The sequence below is a fragment of the Pseudophryne corroboree genome, unplaced genomic scaffold, assembly GCF_028390025.1.
Source record: "Pseudophryne corroboree isolate aPseCor3 unplaced genomic scaffold, aPseCor3.hap2 scaffold_1149, whole genome shotgun sequence".
NCBI lineage: Eukaryota > Metazoa > Chordata > Amphibia > Anura > Myobatrachidae > Pseudophryne > Pseudophryne corroboree.
Window position 1 is genome coordinate 92,852 of NW_026967774.1, and position 24,852 is coordinate 117,703.

Genomic DNA, 24,852 nt, shown 5'->3' on the forward strand with positions numbered 1-24,852 from the left:
GTTGAGAGAATCATATGCAGTGACAGTAGACGACATGTCCGTAATCGTTGTCAGGTCCTTCAGTCCGGACCAGATGTCAGCATCAGCAGTCGCTCCAGACTGCCCTGCATCACCGCCAGCGGGTGGGCTCGGAATTCTGAGCCTTTTCCTCGCACCCCCAGTTGCGGGAGAATGTGAAGGAGGAGATGTTGACAGGTCGCGTTCCGCTTGACTTGACAATTTTGTCACCAGCAGGTCTTTCAACCCCAGCAGACCTGTGTCTGCCGGAAAGAGAGATCCAAGGTAGGCTTTAAATCTAGGATCGAGCACGGTGGCCAAAATGTAGTGCTCTGATTTCAACAGATTGACCACCCGTGAATCCTTGTTAAGCGAATTAAGGGCTGCATCCACAAGTCCCACATGCCTAGCGGAATCGCTCCGTGTTAGCTCCTCCTTCAATGCCTCCAGCTTCTTCTGCAAAAGCCTGATGAGGGGAATGACCTGACTCAGGCTGGCAGTGTCTGAACTGACTTCACGTGTGGCAAGTTCAAAGGGCATCAGAACCTTGCACAACGTTGAAATCATTCTCCACTGCACTTGAGACAGGTGCATTCCACCTACTATATCGTGCTCAATTGTATAGGCTTGAATGGCCTTTTGCTGCTCCTCCAACCTCTGAAGCATATAGAGGGTTGAATTCCACCTCGTTACCACTTCTTGCTTCAGATGATGGCAGGGCAGGTTCAGTAGTTTTTGGTGGTGCTCCAGTTTTCTGTACGTGGTGCCTGTACGCCGAAAGTGTCCCGCAATTCTTCTGGCCACCGACAGCATCTCTTGCACGCCCCTGTCGTTTTTTAAAAAATTCTGCACCACCAAATTCAAGGTATGTGCAAAACATGGGACGTGCTGGAATTGGCCCAGATTTAATGCACACACAATATTGCTGGCGTTGTCCGATGCCACAAATCCACAGGAGAGTCCAATTGGGGTAAGCCATTCCGCGATGATCTTCCTCAGTTGCCGTAAGAGGTTTTCAGCTGTGTGCGTATTCTGGAAAGCGGTGATACAAAGCGTAGCCTGCCTAGGAAAGAGTTGGCGTTTGCGAGATGCTGCTACTGGTGCCGCCGCTGCTGTTCTTGCGGCGGGAGTCCATACATCTACCCAGTGGGCTGTCACAGTCATATAGTCCTGACCCTGCCCTGCTCCACTTGTCCACATGTCCGTGGTTAAGTGGACATTGGGTACAGCTGCATTTTTTAGGACACTGGTGACTCTTTTTCTGAGGTCTGTGTACATTTTCGGTATCGCCTGCCTAGAGAAATGGAACCTAGATGGTATTTGGTACCGGGGACACAGTACCTCCAACAAGTCTCTAGTTGGCTCTGCAGTAATGATGGATACCGGAACCACGTTTCTCACCACCCAGGATGCCAAGGCCTCAGTTATCCGCTTTGCAGTAGGATGACTGCTGTGATATTTCATCTTCCTCGCAAAGGACTGTTGAACAGTCAATTGCTTACTGGAAGTAGTACAAGTGGGCTTACGACTTCCCCTCTGGGATGACCATCGACTCCCAGCGGCAACAACAGCAGCGCCAGCAGCAGTAGGCGTTACACGCAAGGATGCATCGGAGGAATCCCAGGCAGGAGAGGACTCGTCAGAATTGCCAGTGACATGGCCTGCAGGACTATTGGCATTCCTGGGGAAGGAGGAAATTGACACTGAGGGAGTTGGTGGGGTGGTTTGCGTGAGCTTGGTTACAAGAGGAAGGGATTTACTGGTCAGTGGACTGCTTCCGCTGTCACCCAAAGTTTTTGAACTTGTCACTGACTTATTATGAATGCGCTGCAGGTGACGTATAAGGGAGGATGTTCCGAGGTGGTTAACGTCCTTACCCCTACTTATTACAGCTTGACAAAGGGAACACACGGCTTGACACCTGTTGTCCGCATTTCTGGTGAAATACCTCCACACCGAAGAGCTGATTTTTTTTGTATTTTCACCTGGCATGTCAACGGCCATATTCCTCCCACGGACAACAGGTGTCTCCCCGGGTGCCTGACTTAAACAAACCACCTCACCATCAGAATCCTCCTGGTCAATTTCCTCCCCAGCGCCAGCAACACCCATATCCTCCTCATCCTGGTGTACTTCAACACTGACATCTTCAATCTGACTATCAGGAACTGGACTGCGGGTGCTCCTTCCAGCACTTGCAGGGGGCGTGCAAATGGTGGAAGGCGCATGCTCTTCACGTCCAGTGTTGGGAAGGTCAGGCATCGCAACCGACACAATTGGACTCTCCTTGTGGATTTGGGATTTCAAAGAACGCACAGTTCTTTGCGGTGCTTTTGCCAGCTTGAGTCTTTTCAGTTTTCTAGCGAGAGGCTGAGTGCTTCCATCCTCATGTGAAGCTGAACCACTAGCCATGAACATAGGCCAGGGCCTCAGCCGTTCCTTGCCACTCCGTGTGGTAAATGGCATATTGGCAAGTTTACGCTTCTCCTCCGACAATTTTATTTTAGGTTTTGGAGTCCTTTTTTTACTGATATTTGGTGTTTTGGTTTTGACATGCTCTGTACTATGCCATTGGGCATCGGCCTTGGCAGACGACGTTGCTGGCATTTCATCGTCTCGGCCATGACTAGTGGCAGCAGCTTCAGCACGAGGTGGAAGTGGATCTTGATCTTTCCCTAATTTTGGAACCTCAACATTTTTGTTCTCCATATTTTAATAGGCACAACTAAAAGGCACCTCAGGTAAACAATGGAGATGGATGGATTGGATACTAGTATACAATTATGGACGGGCTGCCGAGTGCCGACACAGAGGTAGCCACAGCCGTGAACTACCGCACTGTACTGTGTCTGCTGCTAATATATAGACTGGTTGATAAAGAGATAGTATACTCGTAACTAGTATGTATGTATAAAGAAAGAAAAAAAAACCACGGTTAGGTCACTGGTATATACAATTATGGACGGGCTGCCGAGTGCCGACACAGAGGTAGCCACAGCCGTGAACTACCGCACTGTACTGTGTCTGCTGCTAATATATAGACTGGTTGATAAAGAGATAGTATACTCGTAACTAGTATGTATGTATAAAGAAAGAAAAAAAAACCACGGTTAGGTCACTGGTATATACAATTATGGACGGGCTGCCGAGTGCCGACACAGAGGTAGCCACAGCCGTGAACTACCGCACTGTACTGTGTCTGCTGCTAATATATAGACTGGTTGATAAAGAGATAGTATACTCGTAACTAGTATGTATGTATAAAGAAAGAAAAAAAAACCACGGTTAGGTCACTGGTATATACAATTATGGACGGGCTGCGGAGTGCCGACACAGAGGTAGCCACAGCCGTGAACTACCGCACTGTACTGTGTCTGCTGCTAATATATAGACTGGTTGATAAAGAGATAGTATACTCGTAACTAGTATGTATGTATAAAGAAAGAAAAAAAAACCACGGTTAGGTGGTATATACAATTATGGACGGGCTGCCGAGTGCCGACACAGAGGTAGCCACAGCCGTGAACTACCGCACTGTACTGTGTCTGCTGCTAATATATAGACTGGTTGATAAAGAGATAGTATACTCGTAACTAGTATGTATGTATAAAGAAAGAAAAAAAAACCACGGTTAGGTCACTGGTATATACAATTATGGACGGGCTGCCGAGTGCCGACACAGAGGTAGCCACAGCCGTGAACTACCGCACTGTACTGTGTCTGCTGCTAATATATAGACTGGTTGATAAAGAGATAGTATACTCGTAACTAGTATGTATGTATAAAGAAAGAAAAAAAAACCACGGTTAGGTCACTGGTATATACAATTATGGACGGGCTGCCGAGTGCCGACACAGAGGTAGCCACAGCCGTGAACTACCGCACTGTACTGTGTCTGCTGCTAATATAGACTGGTTGATAAAGAGATAGTATACTACTAATATTATATACTGGTGGTCAGGTCACTGGTCACTAGTCACACTGGCAGTGGCACTCCTGCAGCAAAAGTGTGCACTGTTTAATTTTAATATAATATTATGTACTCCTGGCTCCTGCTATAACCTATAACTGGCACTGCAGTAGTGCTCCCCAGTCTCCCCCACAATTATAAGCTGTGTGAGCTGAGCAGTCAGACAGATAAATAATATATATAGATGATGCAGCACACTGGCCTGAGCCTGAGCAGTGCACACAGATATGGTATGTGACTGAGTCACTGTGTGCTGTGTATCGCTTTTTTCAGGCAGAGAACGGATTATAAATAAAAGTGGTGGTCACTGGTCACTATCAGCAAAACTCTGCACTGTACACTACTGAGTACTCCTAATGCTCCCCAAAATTAGTAAATCAAGTGTCTAAACGGAGAGGACGCCAGCCACGTCCTCTCCCTATCAATCTCAATGCACGTGTGAAAATGGCGGCGACGCGCGGCTCCTTATATAGAATCCGAGTCTCGCGATAGAATCCGAGCCTCGCGAGAATCCGACAGCGTCATGATGACGTTCGGGCGCGCTCGGGTTAACCGAGCAAGGCGGGAAGATCCGAGTCGCTCGGACTCGTGAAAAAAAACATGAAGTTCTGGCGGGTTCGGATTCAGAGAAACCGAACCCGCTCATCTCTAGTTTATACCAATGCTCTAGAACGGGCGGGAGAGTGCAGATGACTCTGCAGCACCGACTGATCAAACATGAGGTCCTCCTCAGCCAGGGTATCAAACTTGTAAAACTTCACAAAGGTGTTTGAACCCGATCAAGTAGCAGCTCGCCAAAGTTGTAATGCCGAAACCCCTCGGGCAGCCGCCCAGGATGAGATCACCTTTCTGGTAGAATGAGCTTTCACCGATTTCGGTAACGGCAACCCTGCCGTAGAATGAGCCTGCTGAATCGTATTACAGATCCAGCGTGCAATAGTCTGCTTGGAAGCAGGAATCCCAATCTTGTGAGCACACAGGACAAACAGAGCCTCTGTTTTCCTAATCTGCACCGTTCTGGCGACATAGATTTTCAAAGCTCTGACCACATTGAGACTTCGATTCCGCCAAGGCATCAGTAGCCACTGGCACCACAATAGGCTGGTTTACGTGAAATGAGGAAACCACTTTTGGTAGAAATTGCTGATGAGTTCTCAACTCCGCTCTATCAGCATGGAAGATTAAATAGGGTCTTTTGTGAGACAAAGCCGCCAATTCAGAAACTCACCTTTATGACGCCAAGGCCAACAACATGACTACTTTCCAAGTAAGGAATTTTAACTCAACCTTACGTAAAGGTTCAAACCAAGGAGATTGCAGGAACTGAAACACCACATTAAGATCCCATGGTTTCACTGGGGGCCCAAATGGAGGTTGGATGTGCAGCACACCCGACGAAGGTCTGAACTTCCGGAAGGTAGGGCAATTCTTTCTGAAAGAAAATTGATAAGGCTGAAATTTGTTCCGCTCTGGCGGTTTACGTACGCCACTGCTGTTATGTTGTCTGATTGAATCAAGACGGGCAGACCGCGAAGATATTCCGCTTGCAGAATGCCGTTGTAAATGGCCCTTAATTGCAGAATGTTTATGTGCAGACAAGCTTCCTGGCTTGACCATTTTCCCTGAAAGTTTCACCCCTGTGTGACTGCTCCCCAGCCTCGGAGACTTGCATCTGTGGTTAACAGGATCCAATCCTGAATCCCGAACCTGCGTCCCTCCAGAAGGTGAGAACTGTGCAGCCACCACAGAAAGAAGATCCTGGTCCTGGAAGATAGGAGTATTTTCCGGTGCATGTCCAGGTGAGACCCGGACCACTTGTCCAGCAGGTCCCACTGAAGCACCCCTTGCATGGAACCTGCCATACAGAATGGCTTCGTAGGCCACCACCATCTTGCCCAGCAATCGAGTGCATGGAAGAACTGACACTTTTGCCGGTTTCAGAATCTGTTTTACCATGTTCTGTATTTCCAGAGCCTTTTCCACTGGAAGAAAAACTCTCCGTAATTCTGTATTCAGAATCATACCCAGGAACGACAGGCGTGTCGTCGGATCCAACTGCCGTCTTCTGCCATCACTAAAGTCTTCTGATCTTCCTTTACTCATCCGGCTTCTGTCTTCTGGCTCTGTGAGGGGGGTGACGGCGCGGCTCCGGGAACAAGCAGCTAGGTGCACCAAGTGATCTGAACCTCTGGAGCTAATGGTGTCCAGTAGCCTAAGAAGCAGAGCCCTTAAACGCACAGAAGTAGATCCTGCTTCTCCCCCCTCACTCCCACGATGCAGAGAGCCTGTAGCCAGCAGGTCTCCCTGAAAATTATAAACCTAAATAAAGTCTTTTTTCTGAGAAACCGTGGAGAGCTCCTAAGTGTATCCAGTCTCGCTGGGCACAGAATCTAACTGGAGTCTGGAGGAGGGGCATAGAGGGAGGAGCTAGTTCACACCCCTTTTAAAGTCTTAAAGTGCCCATGTCTCCTGCGGATCCCGTCTTTACCCCATGGTTCTCAAAGCGTCCCCAGCATCCTCTAGGACGTATGAGAAAACTCTCTACATGTGGTATTTGTCATGGATAGCCTTGTGTTAGAAACACCCAACTGAGAACAGGGCTGATGGCAGAGGAGGGTGTAGGATAAGAGATTGCTGTAGTGACTGAGCAATGAGAATATGTGACTTCTGTAATAAGTGTTTATTACTCACCTGTGCTGATATCTGTAGGGATCTCCTCCTCCTTACACAGCTGATCACCCCTCACATACGTCTCTTCTTCTCCCTCTATATCTTCTGCCTTCATATCAGTCACATACGTCTCTTCTTCTCCCTCTATATCTTCTACCTTTATATCAGTCACATACGTCTCTTCTTCTCCCTCTTTATCTTCTGCCTTTATATCAGTCACATACGTCTCTTCTTCTCCCTCTGTATCTTCTGCATTTATATCAGTCACATACGTCTCTTCTTCTCCTTCTGTATCTTCTGCCTTTATATCAGTCACATACGTCTCTTCTTCTCCCTCTATATCTTCTGCCTTTATATCAGTCACATACGTCTCTTCTTCTCCCTCTATATCTTCTGCCTTTATATCAGTCACATACGTCTCTTCTTCTCCCTCTATATCTTCTGCCTTTATATAAGTCACATACGTCTCTTCTTCTCCCTCTATATCTTCTCCCTTTATATCAGTCACATACGTCTCTTCTTCTCCCTCTATATCTTCTGCCTTTATATCAGTCATATACGTCTCTTCTTCTCCCTCTATATCTTCTGCCTTCATATCAGTCACATACGTCTCTTCTTCTACCTCTGTACCTTCTATTTTAATATCAGACAGACGTTCTACCTAAAAAACAAACAAACACTATTATAATATTTGCATACAGTCAGATTAAACTGAGGTGAAACAGTATAACATCAGTGTATAAGACACACATCTTCTCTACAGATCATATAGTGACAGTCACTTTAGTATATGGGTGAGACCCTAAATCCCACCTACCTGATCCTCCTGTGGGGTCCTGTGGTTCTCCTCTGTACAATACTGGGAATACAGAGGACGGAGACATCTCTCTGGGGTATCTCTGTTACTGGGCCCATCTGTAGGAGACACACAGTGACTGAGTACAGTGTATATATGTGATTATCAGATGATGTGTGTATATAGGGCCCCCATACCTGCTCTCCCCTGTACAATACATGACAGTCTCCTCTTACCCAGTGATGTGAGGGGCCAGTGATTCTCCATCATCACGTCCTTGTATAGACCCCTGTGTTCCTCTATATACTCCCCCTCCTGCATGGAGACATAGACAGTGACATCCTGACACCTTATAGGAACCTGACACACACAGTGATACAGTCATCACCCAGACACATCGCCTGGTGTTACTGTATAATGCCCCATTCCCAGCAGTCACCTCTCCAGTCACCACCCAGACACGTCCCCTGGTGTTACTGTATAATGCCCCATTCCCAGCAGTCACCTCTCCAGTCATCACCCAGACACGTCCCCTGGTGTTACTGTATAATGTCCCATTCCCAGCAGTCACCTCTCCAGTCAGCAGCTGAATGATCTTGTTGGTGAGTTCCAGGATCTTCTGGTCAATGTGTCATGTGTCAGTGAGTGAGGTGGAGGCACCGAGATGAGGCTCTGGGTCTTTCTTCTTCCTGACACACGGGGATGGCTGCTCGGTGTCTCACACTCACCGGATATCTTCTTCACTACTGTGTAACCTTGCGAAAATAAGATTTTACTTAGCGGTAAATCTATTTCTCGTAGTCCGTAGTGGATGCTGGGGACTCCGTGAGGACCATGGGGAATAGACGGGCTCCGCAGGAGACATGGGCACTTTAAGAAAGCTTTGGATTCTGAGTGTGCACTGGCTCCTCCCTCTATGTCCCTCCTCCAGACCTCAGTTAGAGAAACTGTGCCCGGAAGAGCTGACAGTACAAGGAAAGGATTTTGGAATCCAGGGCAAGACTCATCCAGCCACACCAATCATACCGTATCACTTGTGATAAACTTACCCAGTTAACAGTATGAACAACAATAGAGCATCAGATCAACCCTGATGCAACTATAACATAACCCTTATGTAAGCAATAACAATATACAAGCATTGCAGAAGAAGTCCGCACTTGGGACGGGCGCCCAGCATCCACTACTGACTACAAGAAATAGATTTACCGGTAAGTAAAATCTTATTTTCTCTAACGTCCTAGTGGATGCTGGGGACTCCGTAAGGACCATGGGGATTATACCAAAGCTCCCAAACAGGCGGGAGAGTGCGGATGACTTTGCAGCACCGAATGAGAGAACTCCAGGTCCTCCTCAGCCAGGATATCAAACTTGTAGAACTTTGCAAAAGTGTTTGCCCCTGACCAAGTAGCCGCTCGGCACAGCTGTAATGCCGAGACCCCTCGGGCAGCCGCCCAAGAAGAGCCCACCTTCCTTGTGGAATGGGCTTTTACCGATTTTGGCATCGGCAATCCAGCCGCAGAATGAGCCTGCTGAATCGTGTTACAGATCCAGCGAGCAATAGTTTGCTTTGAAGCAGGAGCACCCAGCTTGTTGGATGCATACAGGATAAACAGCGACTCAGTTTTCCTGACTCTAGCCGTTCTGGCTACATAAACCTTCAAAGCCCGGACTACGTCAAGTAACTCGGAATCCTCCAAGTCACGAGTAGCCACAGGCACCACAATAGGTTGGTTTATATAAAAAGATGACACCACTTTTGGCAGGAATTGTGAACGTGTCTGCAATTCCGCTCTGTCCATATGGAAAACCAGATAGGGGCTTTTATGTGACAAAGCCGCTAATTCTGACACACGCCTAGCCGAAGCCAAGGCTAATAGCAAGACCACCTTCCACGTGAGATATTTTAACTCCACGGTTTTAAGTGGTTCAAACCAATGTAACTTTAGGAAACTCAACACCACGTTAAGATCCCAAGGTGCCACTGGTGGCACAAAAGGTGGCTGAATATGCAGCACTCCCTTTACAAATGTCTGAACTTCAGGCAGAGAAGCCAGTTCTTTTTTTAAAGAAAATAGACAGGGCCGAAAACTGGACCTTAATGGAACCCAATTTCAGGCCCAAGACACTCCTGACTGCAGGAAGTGAAGGAAACTGCCCAGCTGGAATTCCTCCGCGGGGGCCTTCCTAGCCTCACACCAAGCAACATATTTTCGCCATATACGGTGATAATGTTTCGCTGTCACGTCCTTCCTAGCCTTGATCAGCGTAGGAATGACTTTATCCGGAATGCATTTTTCTGTTAGGAGCCGGCGTTCAACCGCCATGCTGTCAAACGCAGCCGCGGTAAGTCTTGGAACAGACAGGGCCCCTGTTGCAACAAGTCCTGTCTTAGAGGCAGAGGCCATGGGTCCTCTGTGAGCATCTCTTGCAGATCTGGATACCAAGTCCTTCTTGGCCCATCCGGAACAAAGAGTATTGTTCTCACTCGACTTTTCCTTATAATTCTCAGCACCTTGGGTATGAGAGGAAGAGGAGGAAATACATAGACCGACGGGAACACCCACAGTGTCACCAGTGCGACCACAGCTATCGACTGAGGGTCTCTTGACCTGGCGCAATATCTCTGCAGCTTTTTGTTGAGGCTGGATGCCATCATGTCCACCTGTGGCAGTTCCCACTGACTTGCAATCAGCGTGAAGACTTCTTGATGAAGTCCCCACTCTCCCGCGTGGAGGTCGTGCCTGCCGAGGAAGTCTGCTTCCCAGTTGTCCACTCCCGGAATGAACACTGCTGACAGTGCGCGTACGTGATTCTCCACCCAGCGAAGAATTCTGGTGGCTTCTACCATCGCCACCCTGCTCCTTGTGCCGCCTTGGCGGTTTACATGAGCCACTGCGGTGATATTGTCTGACTGAATCATAACCGGTTGGTCGCGAAGCAGGGACTCCGCTTGACGTAGGGCGTTGTATATGGCCCTTAGATCCAGGATATTGATGTGAAGGCAAGTCTCCTGACTTGACCACAGCCCTTGGAAATATCTTACCTGTGTGACTGCCCCCCCCCCCCCCTCGGAGGTTTGCATCCGTGGTCACCAGGACCCAGTCCTGAATGCCGAATCTGCACTCTACAGCCACCACAGGAGAGAGACCCTGGCCCTGGGGGATAGGGTGATTAACCGATGCATCTGAAGATGTGATCCGGACCACTTGTCCAGTAAGTCCCACTGGAAGGTCCTCGCATGGAACCTGCCGAAGGGAATGGCCTCTTATGATGCCACCATCCTTCCCAGGACTCGAGAGCAGTGATGCACTAACACCTGTTTCAGTTTTAATAGATTCCTGACCAGTGTCACGAGCTCCTGAGCTCCCTCTATCGGAAGATAAACCCTTTTCTGGTCTGTGTCTAGGATCATGCCTAGGAGAGGCAGATGAGCTGTAGAAACCAACTGCGACTTTGGAATATATAGACTCCAGCCGCGTTGCCGTTATACTTCCAGAGAAAGTGATACGCTGTTCAGCAACTGCTCTCTTGATCTCGCTTTTATGAGGAGATCGTCCAAATACGTGATAATAGTGACACCTTGCTTCCGCAGAAGCACCATCATTTCCGCCATTACCTTGGTGAATATTCTCCAGGCCGTGGAGCGACCAAACGGCAACGTCTGAAATTGGTAATGACAATCCCGTACCACAATTCTGAGGAGGTACGCCTGATGAGGTAGATAAATAGGGACCTGAAGGTATGCATTCTTTATGTCCCGAGTCACCTTTCAGGCTTACAACGACCGCTCTTAGCGATTCCATCTTGAACTTGCACCTTTTCAGGTATATGTTCAGGGATTTTAAATTCAATATGGGTCTGACCGAACCGTCTGGTTTCGGGACTACAACATGGTCAAATAATAACCCCCTCCTTGTTGAAGGAGGGGAACCTTGACCACCACCTGCTGAAGATACTATTTGTGAATTGCAGTTAACACTGTTTCCCTCTCGTGGGGGGAAGCCGGCAGGGCCGTCGGTGAGGGGGCATCCTCTCAAAGTCCAGCTTGTATCCCTGAGACACAATATCTATTGCCCAGGGATCTAACAGGGAGTGAACCCACTTGTGGCTGAACTTTCGAAGGCGTGCCCCCATCGGGCCTAGCTCCGCCTGTGGAGCCCCAGCGACATGCGGTGGATTTTTGTAGAGGCCGGGGAGGACTTCTGTTCCTGGGAGCTAGCTGTGTTGTGCAGCTTCTTTTCTCTTCCCCCGCCTCTGGCAAGAAAGGACGCACCTCGGACTTTCTTGTCTCTATTCGAAAGGCTGCATTTGATAATGTCGTGCTTTTCTAGGCTGTGCAGGGATATAAGGCAAAACATCAGAATTACCAGCTATAGCTGTGGAGACCAGGTCCGAGAACCCTTCTCCACACAATCCTCAGCCTTCCATATGCCTCTTAAGTCGGCATCATCTGTCCATTGCATATTGTGCAGGACCCGTCAAGCAGAAATCGACATAGCTTTGACTCTAGGACCCAGTATACTCATGTCTCTATGGGCATGCTTTATATATACATATCTCTTAAGACAGCATCTTTAATATATATATATATATATATATATATATATATATATCTATATACATACTAGGGTCTCAATCTCTGCTGATAAGGTACCTGTCCACGCTGCCACAGCGCTATAAACCCATGCCGACACAATCGCCGGTCTGAGTAGTATACTAGAATGTGCACGGTATCTGCAGGATCCCTGAGAATAGCTGTAACCTCAGGGCTGCCTTTTGTGACACCCTAGAGGAAGATTCCCATCGTATCCTGGCCCTAGTGGGGAAAGGATATTGCCCGAGAATTCTTTGTGGGAAGCTGCAGTCTCACGTCAGGAGATTCCCGCTCTTTTTCCTCATGAGAGGAGGGAAATTTACCTCAGCTTTCTTCCCCTTAGACATGTGTACCCTTGTGTCAGGGACAGATGAGTCATCAGTGATATGCAAATCATCTTTTATTACAATAAACATATATTGAATACTTTTCTGCCATTCTGGCTGTAACTTTGCATTATCGTAGTCGACACTGGAGTCAGACTCCGTGTCGATATCAGTGTCTATTATTTTGGATAGTGAGCATTGAGAGACTCTGAAGGTCTCTGCGACATAGGGACAGACATGGGTAGATTCCCTGTCTGTTCTCTAATCTTTTGTGCAATAAATTCACCTTAGCACTTAATTACACATATCCAAACAGGTGTCGGCGTTGTCGACGGAGACACCCTCTCACACACACATATTTGCTCCATCTCCTCCTTATGGGAGCCTCTTACCTCAGACATGTCGACACACACGTACCGACACACCGCACACTCAGGGAATGCTCATCTGAAGACAATTCCCCCACAAGGCCCTTTGGAGAGATAGAGAGAGAGTATGCCAGCACACACCCCAGCGCTATTAACCCAGGAATAACACAGTAACTTAATGTTAACCCAGTAGCTGCTGTTTATATTGATTTTTGCGCCTAATTATGTGCCCCCCCTCTCTTTTTACCCTCTTCTACCGTGTAACTGCAGGGGAGAGACTGGGGAGCTTCCTCTCAGCGGTGCTGTGGAGAAAAAACATGGCGCTGGTGAGTGCTGAGGAAGAAGCCCCGCCCCCTCGACGGCGGGCTTCTGTCCCGCTTTCATGTACAATTTTGGCGGGGGCTCATGCATATATACAGTGCCCAACTGTATATTATGCAAACTTTTGCCAAAGAGGTCTCTAATTGCTGCCCAGGGCGCCCCCCCCCGCGCCCTGCACCCTTGCAGTGACCGGAGTATGTGGGTGTAGTGTGGGAGCAATGGCGCACAGCTGCAGTGCTGTGCGCTACCTCATATGAAGACTGGAGTCTTCTGCCGCCGATTTCGAAGTCTTCTTGCTTCTTTCACCCTGCTTCTGTCTTCCGGCTCTGCGAGGGGGACGGCGGCGCGGCTCCGGGATCGGACGACAAAGGGTGAGATCCTGTGTACGATCCCTCTGGAGCTAATGGTGTCCAGTAGCCTAAGAAGCAGGACCTATCTTCAGTGAGTAGGGCTGCTTCTCTCCCCTCAGTCCCACGATGCAGGGAGTCTGTTGCCAGCAAATCTCTCTGAAAATAAAAAACCTAACAAAATACTTTCTTATAGCAAGCTCACTAAGTAGCACCCAGCTCGTCCGGGCACAGATTCAAACTGAGGTCTGGAGGAGGGACATAGAGGGAGGAGCCAGAGCACACCAGAATCTAAATTCTTTCTTAAAGTGCCCATGTCTCCTGCGGAGCCCGTCTATTCCCCATGGTCCTTACGGAGTCCCCAGCATCCACTAGGACGTTAGAGAAAAGAAGAGGTCCAAGGACAGAACCTTGGGGGACACCTACAGTTAGTGGAAGTGAGGGGGAGGTGGAGTCATGAGACGAGACAGAGAAGGACTGGTCAGAGAGGTAGGACAGCCAGGAGAGGGCAGTATCACGCAGACCAATGTAGTGAAGGATTTGCAGTAGGAGGGTGGTCCACAGTGTCAAAAGCAGCAGAGAGATCAAGAAGAATAAGTAGAGAGTAGGATTTAGCAGCATGGAGGTCATTGCAGACTTTTGTAAGGGCAGTTTCAGTGGAGTGGACGGAACTCAGACTGGAATGGGTCAAGCAGTGAGTGTGAGGAACGAAAGGAAGTAAATATTATAACACAGGCCGCTCCCCCTGTAGAGTAGGATGCCACAGGCCGTTCCTCCCGTCAATTATGACAACACAGTCCACTCCCCCTGTGTATTATGACAACACAGGATGCTACCCCTGTATATTATGACAGCACAGGCTGCTTCCCCTGTATACTATGACAGCACAGGATGCTACCCCTGTATATTATGACAACACAGGCCGCTCACCCTGTATATTATGACAGCACAGGATGCTACCCCTGTATATTATGACAACACAGGCCGCTTACCCTGTATATTATGACAACACAGGCCGCTCCTCCTGTATATTATGACAACACAGGCTGCTCCCCTTGTATACTATGACAACACAGGATGCTACCCAGTGGTTGAAGTGGGGCGGTATACAGCGGTATGGTATACCGCCACTTCTTCCACTGACCCGGAAATGAAAGTGCAGCAGGAGGCGAGGGAAATGGCCATCCTGCTGCACATGTTGCTCCCGTCCCTGCTCGGCGGCTGTGTAGAGTGCCGTGCTAGCTCACCGCCGCCGCCAGGACAAATGAGTCAGGTTATGTTCCCCTGCTGTCACCCTCTCTCCCTGTCGTTACTGTCACTCTCTCCCTGCTGTCACTCTCTTTCTCTCTGCTGTCACTGTCGTCACTCTCTCTCCCTGTCGTCACTCTCTCTCCCTATCGTCACTCTTGCTGTCCCTGCTGTCACAATTTCAGCTCATTCAGTACAATGTGAATTTCGGCTTGTACCGTGTGCTATAAGGTGAAAGGGGCACCAGTACTAGATAATATAAGGGGTTCTACTACACTAGACATGCTCCCTTTTAAGTGACCACGCCCCCTTTTCTGGAGCGCGAGCGCGCGCATGATTGAGTCCTTGACTTTTGCATACCCCCATTTAAAAATTTCCACTTCGACCACTGATGCTACCCCTGTATATTATGACAACACAGGCCGCTCCTCTTGTATATTACGGCAACACAGGACACTGCCCCTATATACTATGACAGCACAGGATGTTACCCCTGTATATTATGACAACACAGGCTGCTCCCCCTGTATACTATGACAGCACAGGACGCTCCCCCTGTATATTATGACAACATAGGACACTCCTTCTGTATACTATGACAGCACAGGATGTTACACCTGTATACTATGACAACACAGGATGCTACCCCTGTATATTATGACAACACAGGACACTTCCCCTGTATACTATGACAGCACAGGACGCTCCCCCTGTATATTATGACAACACAGGCCGCTCCTCCTGTATACTATGACAGCACAGGCCGCTCCCCCTGTATATTATGACAACACAGGCCGCTCCCCCTGTATATTATGACAACCCAGGCCGCTACCCCTGTATATTATGACAACACAGGTCGCTCCCCCTGTATACTATGACAGCACTGGATGCTACCCCTGTATATTATGACAACACAGGCCACTCCCCCTGTATACTATGACAGCACAGGATGCTACCCCTGTACACTATGACAACACAGGCCACTCCCCCTGTATTCTATGACAGCACAGGATGCTACCCCTGTACACTATGACAACACAGGCCACTCCCCCTGTATACTATGACAGCACAGGATGCTACCCCTGTATACTATGACAGCAAAGGAAGCTACCCCTGTATATTATGACAACACAGGTCGCTCCCCCTGTGTATTATGACAACAAAGGCCACTCCCCCTGTATACTATGACAGCACAGGATGCTACCCCTGTATATTATGACAACACAGGCCGCTTCCCCTGTATACTATGACAGCACAGGATGCTACTCCTGTATATTATGACAACACAGGCCGCTCCCCCTGTATATAATGACAGCACAGGATACACCTGTATACTATGACAGCAAAGAAAGCTACCCTTGTATATTATGACAACACAGGCCGCTCCCCTTGTATATAATGATAACACAGGATGCTACCCCTGTATATTATGACAGTACAGGACTCTACCCCTGTATATTATGACAACACAGGCCGCTCCCCCTGTATATAATGATAACACAGGACGCTCCTCCTGTATACTATGACAGCACAGGATGCTACCCCTGTATATTATGACAACACAGGCCGCTCACCCTGTATATTATGACAGCACAGGATGCTACCCCTGTATATTATGACAATACAGGCCGCTTACCCTGTATATTATGACAACACAGGCGCTCCTCCTGTATATTATGACAACACAGGCTGCTCCCCTTGTATACTATGACAACACAGGATGCTACCCAGTGGTTGAAGTGGGGCGGTATACAGCGGTATGGTATACCGCCACTTCTTCCACTGACCCGGAAATGAAAGTGCAGCAGGAGGCGAGGGAAATGGCCATCCTGCTGCACATGTTGCTCCCGTCCCTGCTCGGCGGTCGGCGGTTGTGTAGAGTGCCGTGCTAGCTCACCGCCGCCGCCAGGACAAATGAGTCAGGTTATGTTCCCCTGCTGTCACCCTCTCTCCCTGTCGTTACTGTCACTCTCTCCCTGCTGTCACTCTCTTTCTCTCTGCTGTCACTGTCGTCACTCTCTCTCCCTGTCGTCACTCTCTCTCCCTATCGTCACTCTTGCTGTCCCTGCTGTCACAATTTCAGCTCATTCAGTACAATGTGAATTTCAGCTCGTACCGTGTGCTATAAGGTGAAAGGGGCACCAGTACTAGATAATATAAGGGGTTCTACTACACTAGACATGCTCCCTTTTAAGTGACCACGCCCCCTTTTCTGGAGCGCGAGCGAGCGCATGATTGAGTCCTTGACTTTTGCATACCCCCATTTAAAAATTTCCACTTCGACCACTGATGCTACCCCTGCATATTATGACAACACAGGCCGCTCCTCTTGTATATTACGGCAACACAGGACACTCCCCCTGTATACTATGACAGCACAGGATGTTACCCCTGTATATTATGACAACACAGGCTGCTCCCCCTGTATACTATGACAGCACAGGACGCTCCCCCTGTATATTATGACAACATAGGACACTCCTTCTGTATACTATGACAGCACAGGATGTTACACCTGTATACTATGACAACACAGGATGCTACCCCTGTATATTATGACAACACAGGACACTTCCCCTGTATACTATGACAGCACAGGACGCTCCCCCTGTATATTATGACAACACAGGCCGCTCCTCCTGTATACTATGACAGCACAGGCCGCTCCCCCTGTATATTATGACAACACAGGCCGCTCCCCCTGTATATTATGACAACCCAGGCCGCTACCCCTGTATATTATGACAACACAGGTCGCTCCCCCTGTATACTATGACAGCACTGGATGCTACCCCTGTATATTATGACAACACAGGCCACTCCCCCTGTATACTATGACAGCACAGGATGCTACCCCTGTACACTATGACAACACAGGCCACTCCCCCTGTATACTATGACAGCACAGGATGCTACCCCTGTATACTATGACAGCAAAGGAAGCTACCCCTGTACATTATGACAACACAGGTCGCTCCCCCTGTGTATTATGACAACAAAGGCCACTCCCCCTGTATACTATGACAGCACAGGATGCTACCCCTGTATATTATGACAACACAGGCCGCTCCCCCTGTATACTATGACAGCACAGGATGCTACTCCTGTATATTATGACAACACAGGCCGCTCCCCCTGTATATAATGACAGCACAGGATACTACACCTGTATACTATGACAGCAAAGAAAGCTACCCTAGTATATTATGACAACACAGGCCGCTCCCCTTGTATATAATGATAACACAGGATGCTACCCCTGTATATTATGACAGTACAGGACGCTACCCCTGTATATTATGACAACACAGGCCGCTCCCCCTGTATATAATGATAACACAGGACGCTCCTCCTGTATTACTATGACAGCACAGGATGCTACCCCTGTATATTATGACAACACAGGCCACCCCTTCTGTATAGAAAGACAATACATGCCGCTCACCCTATATAATAATAGTAACAAGACACCACAGGCACCTCCACCTGTATAAAAGGGCAACACAGGTCGCTCCCCCTGTAGAGTAGGACAACACATAGCGCTCCCCTGTATAGTACAATGCCATTATATGTATAGAATTACGGTAACGGCGGGGTCTGCGCCACCTGTATTACAGTAACGGTGGGGTCTGCTCCACCTGTATTACGGTAACGGCGGGGTCTGCGCCACCTGTATTACGGTAACGGCGGGGTCTGCGCCACCTGTATTACGGTAACGGCGGGGTCTGCTCCACCTGCATTACGGTAACGACGGGGCCTGCGCCACCTGTATTACGGTAACGGCGGGGTCTGCGCCACCTGTATTGCGGTAACGGCGGGGTCTGCGCCACCTGTATTACGGTAACGGCGGGGCCTGCACCACCTGTATTACGGTAACGGCGGGCTCTGCGCCACCTGTATTACGGTAACGGCGGGGTCTGCGCCACCTGTATTATGGTAACGGCCGGGTTTGCGCCACCTGTATTACGGTAACGGCGGGGTCTGCGCCACCTGCATTACAGTAACGGCGGGGTCTGCGCCACCTGTATTACAGTAACGGCGGGATATGCGCCACCTGTATTACGGTAACAGCGGGGTCTGCGCCACCTGTATTAGGGTAACGGCGGGGTCTGCGCCACCTGTATTACGGTAATAGGACACTAGAGTGTCAGCCACCTGTACAGGGATAATGCAGCACCAGAGGCTGCTCCAGCTGCACTATAACATGGCACCAGAGGCTGCTCCCCCTGTAGTACAGAACCTGACACCAGAGCTGCTCAGCCTATAGAATAATAATAATAATATCATTACCTGCTGCCAGACACAGCAATGGCTGCTCTCTGCTCCTGCTGCCTTGTGGGAATGATAGAAGGAAGGAGGAGCTCAGACCAGGGGAAAATGGCCGCCGCTCCTGACGTCACTACACGGCCAGGGAACCTATTGCTGCTGCCGGACTGGTCTACAAGAAAATGGCCGCCGGCCTACTGCACTGAGGACATGTATAGTAATAATCGTTACAGAGGGCAGGGCTGTGGGCGGGGTGAAGGAGGGGAGGGGCCAGTAACCAGTAAGCAGCCTGTGCCAATCATGCCCTACTTCCGGACTGTGCGTTCCACCTTACTTCCGGACTTTGCGTTCCACATACAGGAAGTGAATTTTCATCGACTGTTGCAGCCTCCCAGTGTCCGTGGAGATCAGGTAATGGCGTCTTACTATACAGGGGGAGTAGCCTGTGGTGTCCTGTTGTTATTATTATTATACAGGTGGAGCAGCCTGTGGTGTCCTGTTATTATTATTATACAGGGGGAGCAGCCTGTGATGTCCTGTTATTATTATTATACAGGGGGAGCAGCTTGTGGTGTCCTGTTATTATTACTATACAGGGTGAGCAGCCTGTGGTGTCCTGATATTATTATTATTATTATTATTATTATTATACAGGGTGAGTAGCCTGTGGTGTCCTGTTATTATTACTATACATGGGGAGCAGCCTGTGTTGTCATGTTGTTATTATTATACAGGGGTAGCAGCCTATGGTGTCCTGTTGTTATTATTATACAGAGGGAGCGGCCTGTGGTGTCCTGTTGTTGTTGTTGTTATTATTATACAGAGGGAGCAGCCTGTGGTGTCCTGTTATTGTTATTATACAGGGGGAGCAGCCTGTGGTGTCCTGTTGTTGTTGTTGTTGTTATTATTATACAGGGAGAGCGGCCAGTGGTGTCTTGTTATTATTATTATACAGGGGGAGCGGCCTATGGTGTCCTGTTGTTGTTATTATTATTATTATTATACAGAGGGAGCGGCCTGTGGTGTCCTGTTGTTATTAGTGTTTTACAGGGGGAGCAGGTTTTTGTGTACGGTTGTTATTATTATACAGGAACAGCAGCTTGTGGTGTCCTGGTATTATTATTATACATTGGGAGTGGTGGTGATGTCCTACAATACTGGAGGAATGGCCTGAGGCGTCCTGCTTTTAAAGACATCCGTTATTATTTTTATACTGGGGTGCAGCCTTTAGTGTCGTTATTATTATTATTGTTATTATTGTTATTATTAATTTTATTATATGTAATTGTGGGGATTGAAAATACTGCTCAGTATGAAGCAAATGTATATCACACACCTGGGAGCGTCACAGTGACATCACTTATATCTATCGTAATAATACCGGGACATGACTGGGGAGGTGAGGGGATCTGGGAGCGTCACAGTGACATCACTTATATCTATAGTACTAATACAGGGACATGACTGGGGAGGTGAGGGGATCTGGGAGCGTCACAGTGACATCACTTATGTCTATAGTAATAATACAGGGACATGACTGGGGAGGTGAGGGGATCTGGGAGTGTCACAGTGACATCACTTATATCTATAGTTATAATACAGGAACATGACTGGGGAGGAGAGGGGATCTGGGAGTGTAACAGTGACATCACTTATATCTCTAGTAATAATACAGGAACATGACTGGGGAGGTGACGGTATCTGAGATCGTCACAGTGACGTCACATATCTATAGTAATAATACAGGGACATGACTGAGGAGGTGAGGGGATCTAGGAATGTCACAGTGACATCACTTATATATATAGTAATAATACAGAGACATGACTGGGGAGGTGAGGGGATCTGGGAATGTCACAGTAACATCACATATCTGTAGTAATAATACAGGGCCATGACTGGGGAGGTGAGGGGAACTGGGAGACGTCACTTATATTTATAGTAATAATACAGGGACATGACTGGCGAGGTGAGGGGAACTGGGAGACGTCACTTATATCTATAGTAATAATACAGGGACATGACTGGTGAGGTGAGGGGAACTGGGAGTGTCACAGTGACGTCACTTATATCCATAGTAATAATACAGGGACATGACTGGCGAGGTGAGGGGACCTTGGAGTGTCACAGTGACGTCACTTATATCTATAGTAATAATACAGGGACATGACTGGGGAGGTGAGGATATCTGGGAGTGTCACAGTGACGTCACTTATATCTATAGTAATAATACAGGGACATGACTGGTGAGGGGAACTGGGAGCGTCACAGTGACATCACATATCTATAGTAATGTAACCCCTCTTTTACCTGGGGGTACAGTGTATATGTGCAATGTGCCTCCACCCAAGCTATTTAGAGCCCAATACTCTAATCGCTTAAGAAATAACCTACCCCTGTAGTGGTCGCCTATAACATTAGTATGTGATGTAGCCAGATAGGACTATGCACATTTACCTATCGTACCTTTCCTTTGTGATTTCAGGCTATTCCACAGATACGAAGACAGTTCCACCGGTAAGTATACTAGTTTTAATATGTAAGAAGTTATAGGCCACCTTAAACAGTTATTTCAGCCTTTTTCTCTCCCCTTAGTCAGCCCACCAACAAAACCGCCGCTACACTGGAAGCTTCTCCATGATCTCCGTTACGCACTGCGCGCTTACCAGAGTCCCCTCACCTTCAGCAGGCACAGAATAATAACATGCATAAACACACTATACATTATTGGATCACTAGAAAGATCCAAGTTATTATCACATATATGGTATACATCAGTTGGCAGCATCTCTATTACCTTATAGATCTACACATTCATTAATTGATTTGCTCCCTCATAGTGTCCAAAGGCCTTCAGATCACTAGGGTACTACAGTAATAGTGCAGGGACATGACTGGGGAGGTGAGGGGAACTGGAAGCGTCACAGTGACATCACTTATATCTCTAGTAATAATACAGGGACATGACTGTGGAGGTGAGGGGATCTGGGAGCGTCACAATAACGTCACTTCTATCTATAGTAATAATACAGGGACATGACTGGGGAGGTGAGGGGATTTGGGAGCGTCACAGTGACATCACTTATATCTATAGTAATAATACAGGGACATGACTGGGGAGGTGAGGAGATCTGGGACTGTCACAGTGACATCACTTATATCTATAGTAATAATACAGGGACATGACTGGGGAGGTGATAGGATCTGGGAATGTCACAGTGACATCACATATCTATAGTAATAATACAGGGACATTACTGGCGAGGTGAGGGGATCTGGGAGCGTCACAATAACGTCACTTCTATCTATAGTAATAATACAGGAACATGACTGGGGTCTGAGGAGACTTGGGAGTACAGTAGCACCGGGGGATGTGTCTGGGTGATGACTGGAGAGGTGACTGCTGGGAATGGGGCATTATACAGTAACACCGGGGGATGTGTCTGGGTGATGACTGGTGAGGTGACTGCTGGGAATGGGGCATTATACAGTAACACCAGTGAATGTGTCTGGGTGATGACTGGAGAGGTGACTGCTGGGAATGGGGGATTATATAGTAACATCAGGGGATGTATCTGGGTGGTGACTGGAGAGGTGACTGCCGGGAATGGGGTTATTATACAGTAACACCGGGGGACATGTCTGGGTGATAACTGGAGAGGTGACTGCTGGGAATGGGGCATTATACAGTAACACCAGGGGATGTGTCTGGGTGATGACTGGAGAGGTGACTGCTGGGAATGGGGCATTATACAGTAACACCAGGGGACGTGTCTGGGTGATGACTGGAGAGGTGACTGCTGGGAATGGGACATTATACAGTAACACCGGGGGATGTGTCTGGGTGATGATTGGAGAGGTGACTGCTGGGAATGGGGCATTATACAGTAACACCGGGGGGGGGGGTGTCTGGGTGATGACTGGAGAGGTGACTGCTGGGAATGGGGCATTATACAGTAACACCGGGGAATGTGGTCTGGGTGATGATCGGAGAGGTGACTGCTGGGAATGGGGCATTATACAGTAACACCTGGGGGTGTGTCTGGGTGATGACTGGAGAGGTGACTGCTGGGAATGAGACATTATACAGTAACACCAGGGGACGTGTCTGTGTGATAACTATCACTGTATGTGTCAGGTGTCTATTAGGTGTCAGGATGTCACTATGTCTCCATGCAGGAGGGGGAGTATATAGAGGAGCACAGGGGTCTGTACAAGGACGTGATGATGGAGAATCACCGGCCCCTCACATCACTGGGTAAGAGGAGACTGTCATGTATTGTACATGGGAGAGCAGGTATGGGGGCCCCCTATTTACACACATCATCTGATAATCACATATATACACTGTACTCAGTCACTGTGTGTCTCCTACAGATGGACCCAGTAACAGAGATACCCCAGAGAGATGTCCCCGTCCTCTGTATTCCCAGGACTGTACAGAGGAGAATCACAGGATCCCACAGGAGGATCAGGTAGGTGGGATTTAGGGTCTCATCCAATACACCAAAGTGATTGTCACTATATGATGTTCAGAGAAGCTGTGTGCATATAATACATTAATATTATACTGTTTCACCTCAATTTAATCAAACAATATGCAAATGCCATTGTATTTTTTGGGTTATTTAGGTAGAACGTCTTTCTTGTATAAAGGCAGAAGATATAGAGGGAGAAGAAGAGACCTATGTGATTGATATGAAATCAGAAGATATAGAGGGAGAAGAAGAGACGTATGTGACTGATATGAAGACAGAAGATATAGAGGGAGAAGAAGAGACGTATGTGACTGATATAAAGGCAGAAGATCTAGAGGGAGAAGAAGAGACGTATGTGACTGATATGAAGGCAGAAGATATAGAGGGAGAAGAAGAGACGTATGTGACTGATATAAAGGAAGAAGATATAGAGGGAGAAGAAGAGACGTATGTGACTGATATGAAGGCAGAAGATATAGAGGGAGAAGAAGAGACGTATGTGACTGATATAAAGGAAGAAGATATAGAGGGAGAAGAAGAGACGTATGTGACTGATATAAAGGCAGAAGATATAGAGGGAGAAGAAGAGACGTATGTGACTGATATGAAGACAGAAGATATAGAGGGAGAAGAAGAGACGTATGTGACTGATATGAAGGCAGAAGATACAGAGGGAGAAGAAGAGACGTATGTGACTGATATGAAGGCAGAAGATACAGGGGGAGAAGAGGAGACGTATGTGAGGGGTGATCAGCAGTGTAAGGAGGAGGAGATCCCTACAGATATCAGCACAGGTGAGTAATAAACACTTATTACAGAAGTCACATATTCTCATTGCTCAGTCACTACAGCAATCTTTTATTCTACACCCTCCTCCGCCATCAGCCCTGTTCTCAGTTGGGTATTTATAACACAAGGTTATCCATGACAAACATCACATGAAGAGAGTTATTACAAACATCACTATAGTGTTATTAAAAGTAACAAGCAGAAGTTTATATTTAGGGATCATATATAAGTAGTATTGTGTTTTTTTGTGGAGCGTCTAATTTGTATGGGATCTAAATTTCTCAGTTTAGCAACCTTTTATTAAATAACCTTCATTTTGTTAGATGATGCAGGTATTAAATAATTCCTTGTATATAGTACACCTATTTGGCCATTTGTGGTCAGGTTTACTATATCTTTACATTTAGCGAGGTGTAGTCGTGGTGTAAAGGACAGAGTGTGATTCCTGATTAGTTAAAAAAACAAATACCAAATACTGAGCAACATCACCAAACAGGTAATTTCAACTTTAAACTTGTCATTTATTTTGTACTGTCTGGACATGGCTACTAATAACAGATGCACAGACATAATTCTTAAAGCTATGTGTGCAAATGCTAGGAGCTTAGGAGACAAAATTCCAGAGCTAATTGTGATAATAACCAGGGATAACCTGGATATTGTGGCAATTACAGAGTCA

General features: G+C 47.7%; 2 protein-coding genes across 3 annotated transcripts in view; one reads left to right on the plus strand and one right to left on the minus strand.

Moving 5' to 3' along the window:
• LOC134990157 (oocyte zinc finger protein XlCOF6-like) overlaps positions 1–19,001 on the minus strand; it is a 41,672-nt gene extending 22,671 nt beyond the window's left edge. For both annotated transcript variants that reach the window (XM_063950654.1, XM_063950653.1), the window contains exons 1-5: positions 18,931–19,001; positions 8,005–8,188; positions 7,670–7,748; positions 7,451–7,552; positions 6,659–7,294 (exon numbers count right to left, since the gene is read on the minus strand). In XM_063950654.1, the coding sequence (XP_063806724.1) occupies positions 6,659–7,294; positions 7,451–7,552; positions 7,670–7,703 (772 nt within the window). In that variant the 5' untranslated portion in view covers positions 7,704–7,748; positions 8,005–8,188; positions 18,931–19,001. The remainder of the gene's footprint in view (positions 1–6,658; positions 7,295–7,450; positions 7,553–7,669; positions 7,749–8,004; positions 8,189–18,930) is intronic.
• Positions 19,002–19,240: 239 nt separating this feature from the next.
• The window catches only part of LOC134990158 (zinc finger protein 26-like), a 33,922-nt gene continuing 28,310 nt past the window's right edge, over positions 19,241–24,852 (plus strand). The window contains exons 1-5 of the mRNA XM_063950655.1: positions 19,241–19,317; positions 21,392–21,423; positions 23,086–23,164; positions 23,284–23,381; positions 23,539–24,178. Of these exons, the coding sequence (XP_063806725.1) occupies positions 23,131–23,164; positions 23,284–23,381; positions 23,539–24,178 (772 nt within the window). The 5' untranslated portion in view covers positions 19,241–19,317; positions 21,392–21,423; positions 23,086–23,130. The remainder of the gene's footprint in view (positions 19,318–21,391; positions 21,424–23,085; positions 23,165–23,283; positions 23,382–23,538; positions 24,179–24,852) is intronic.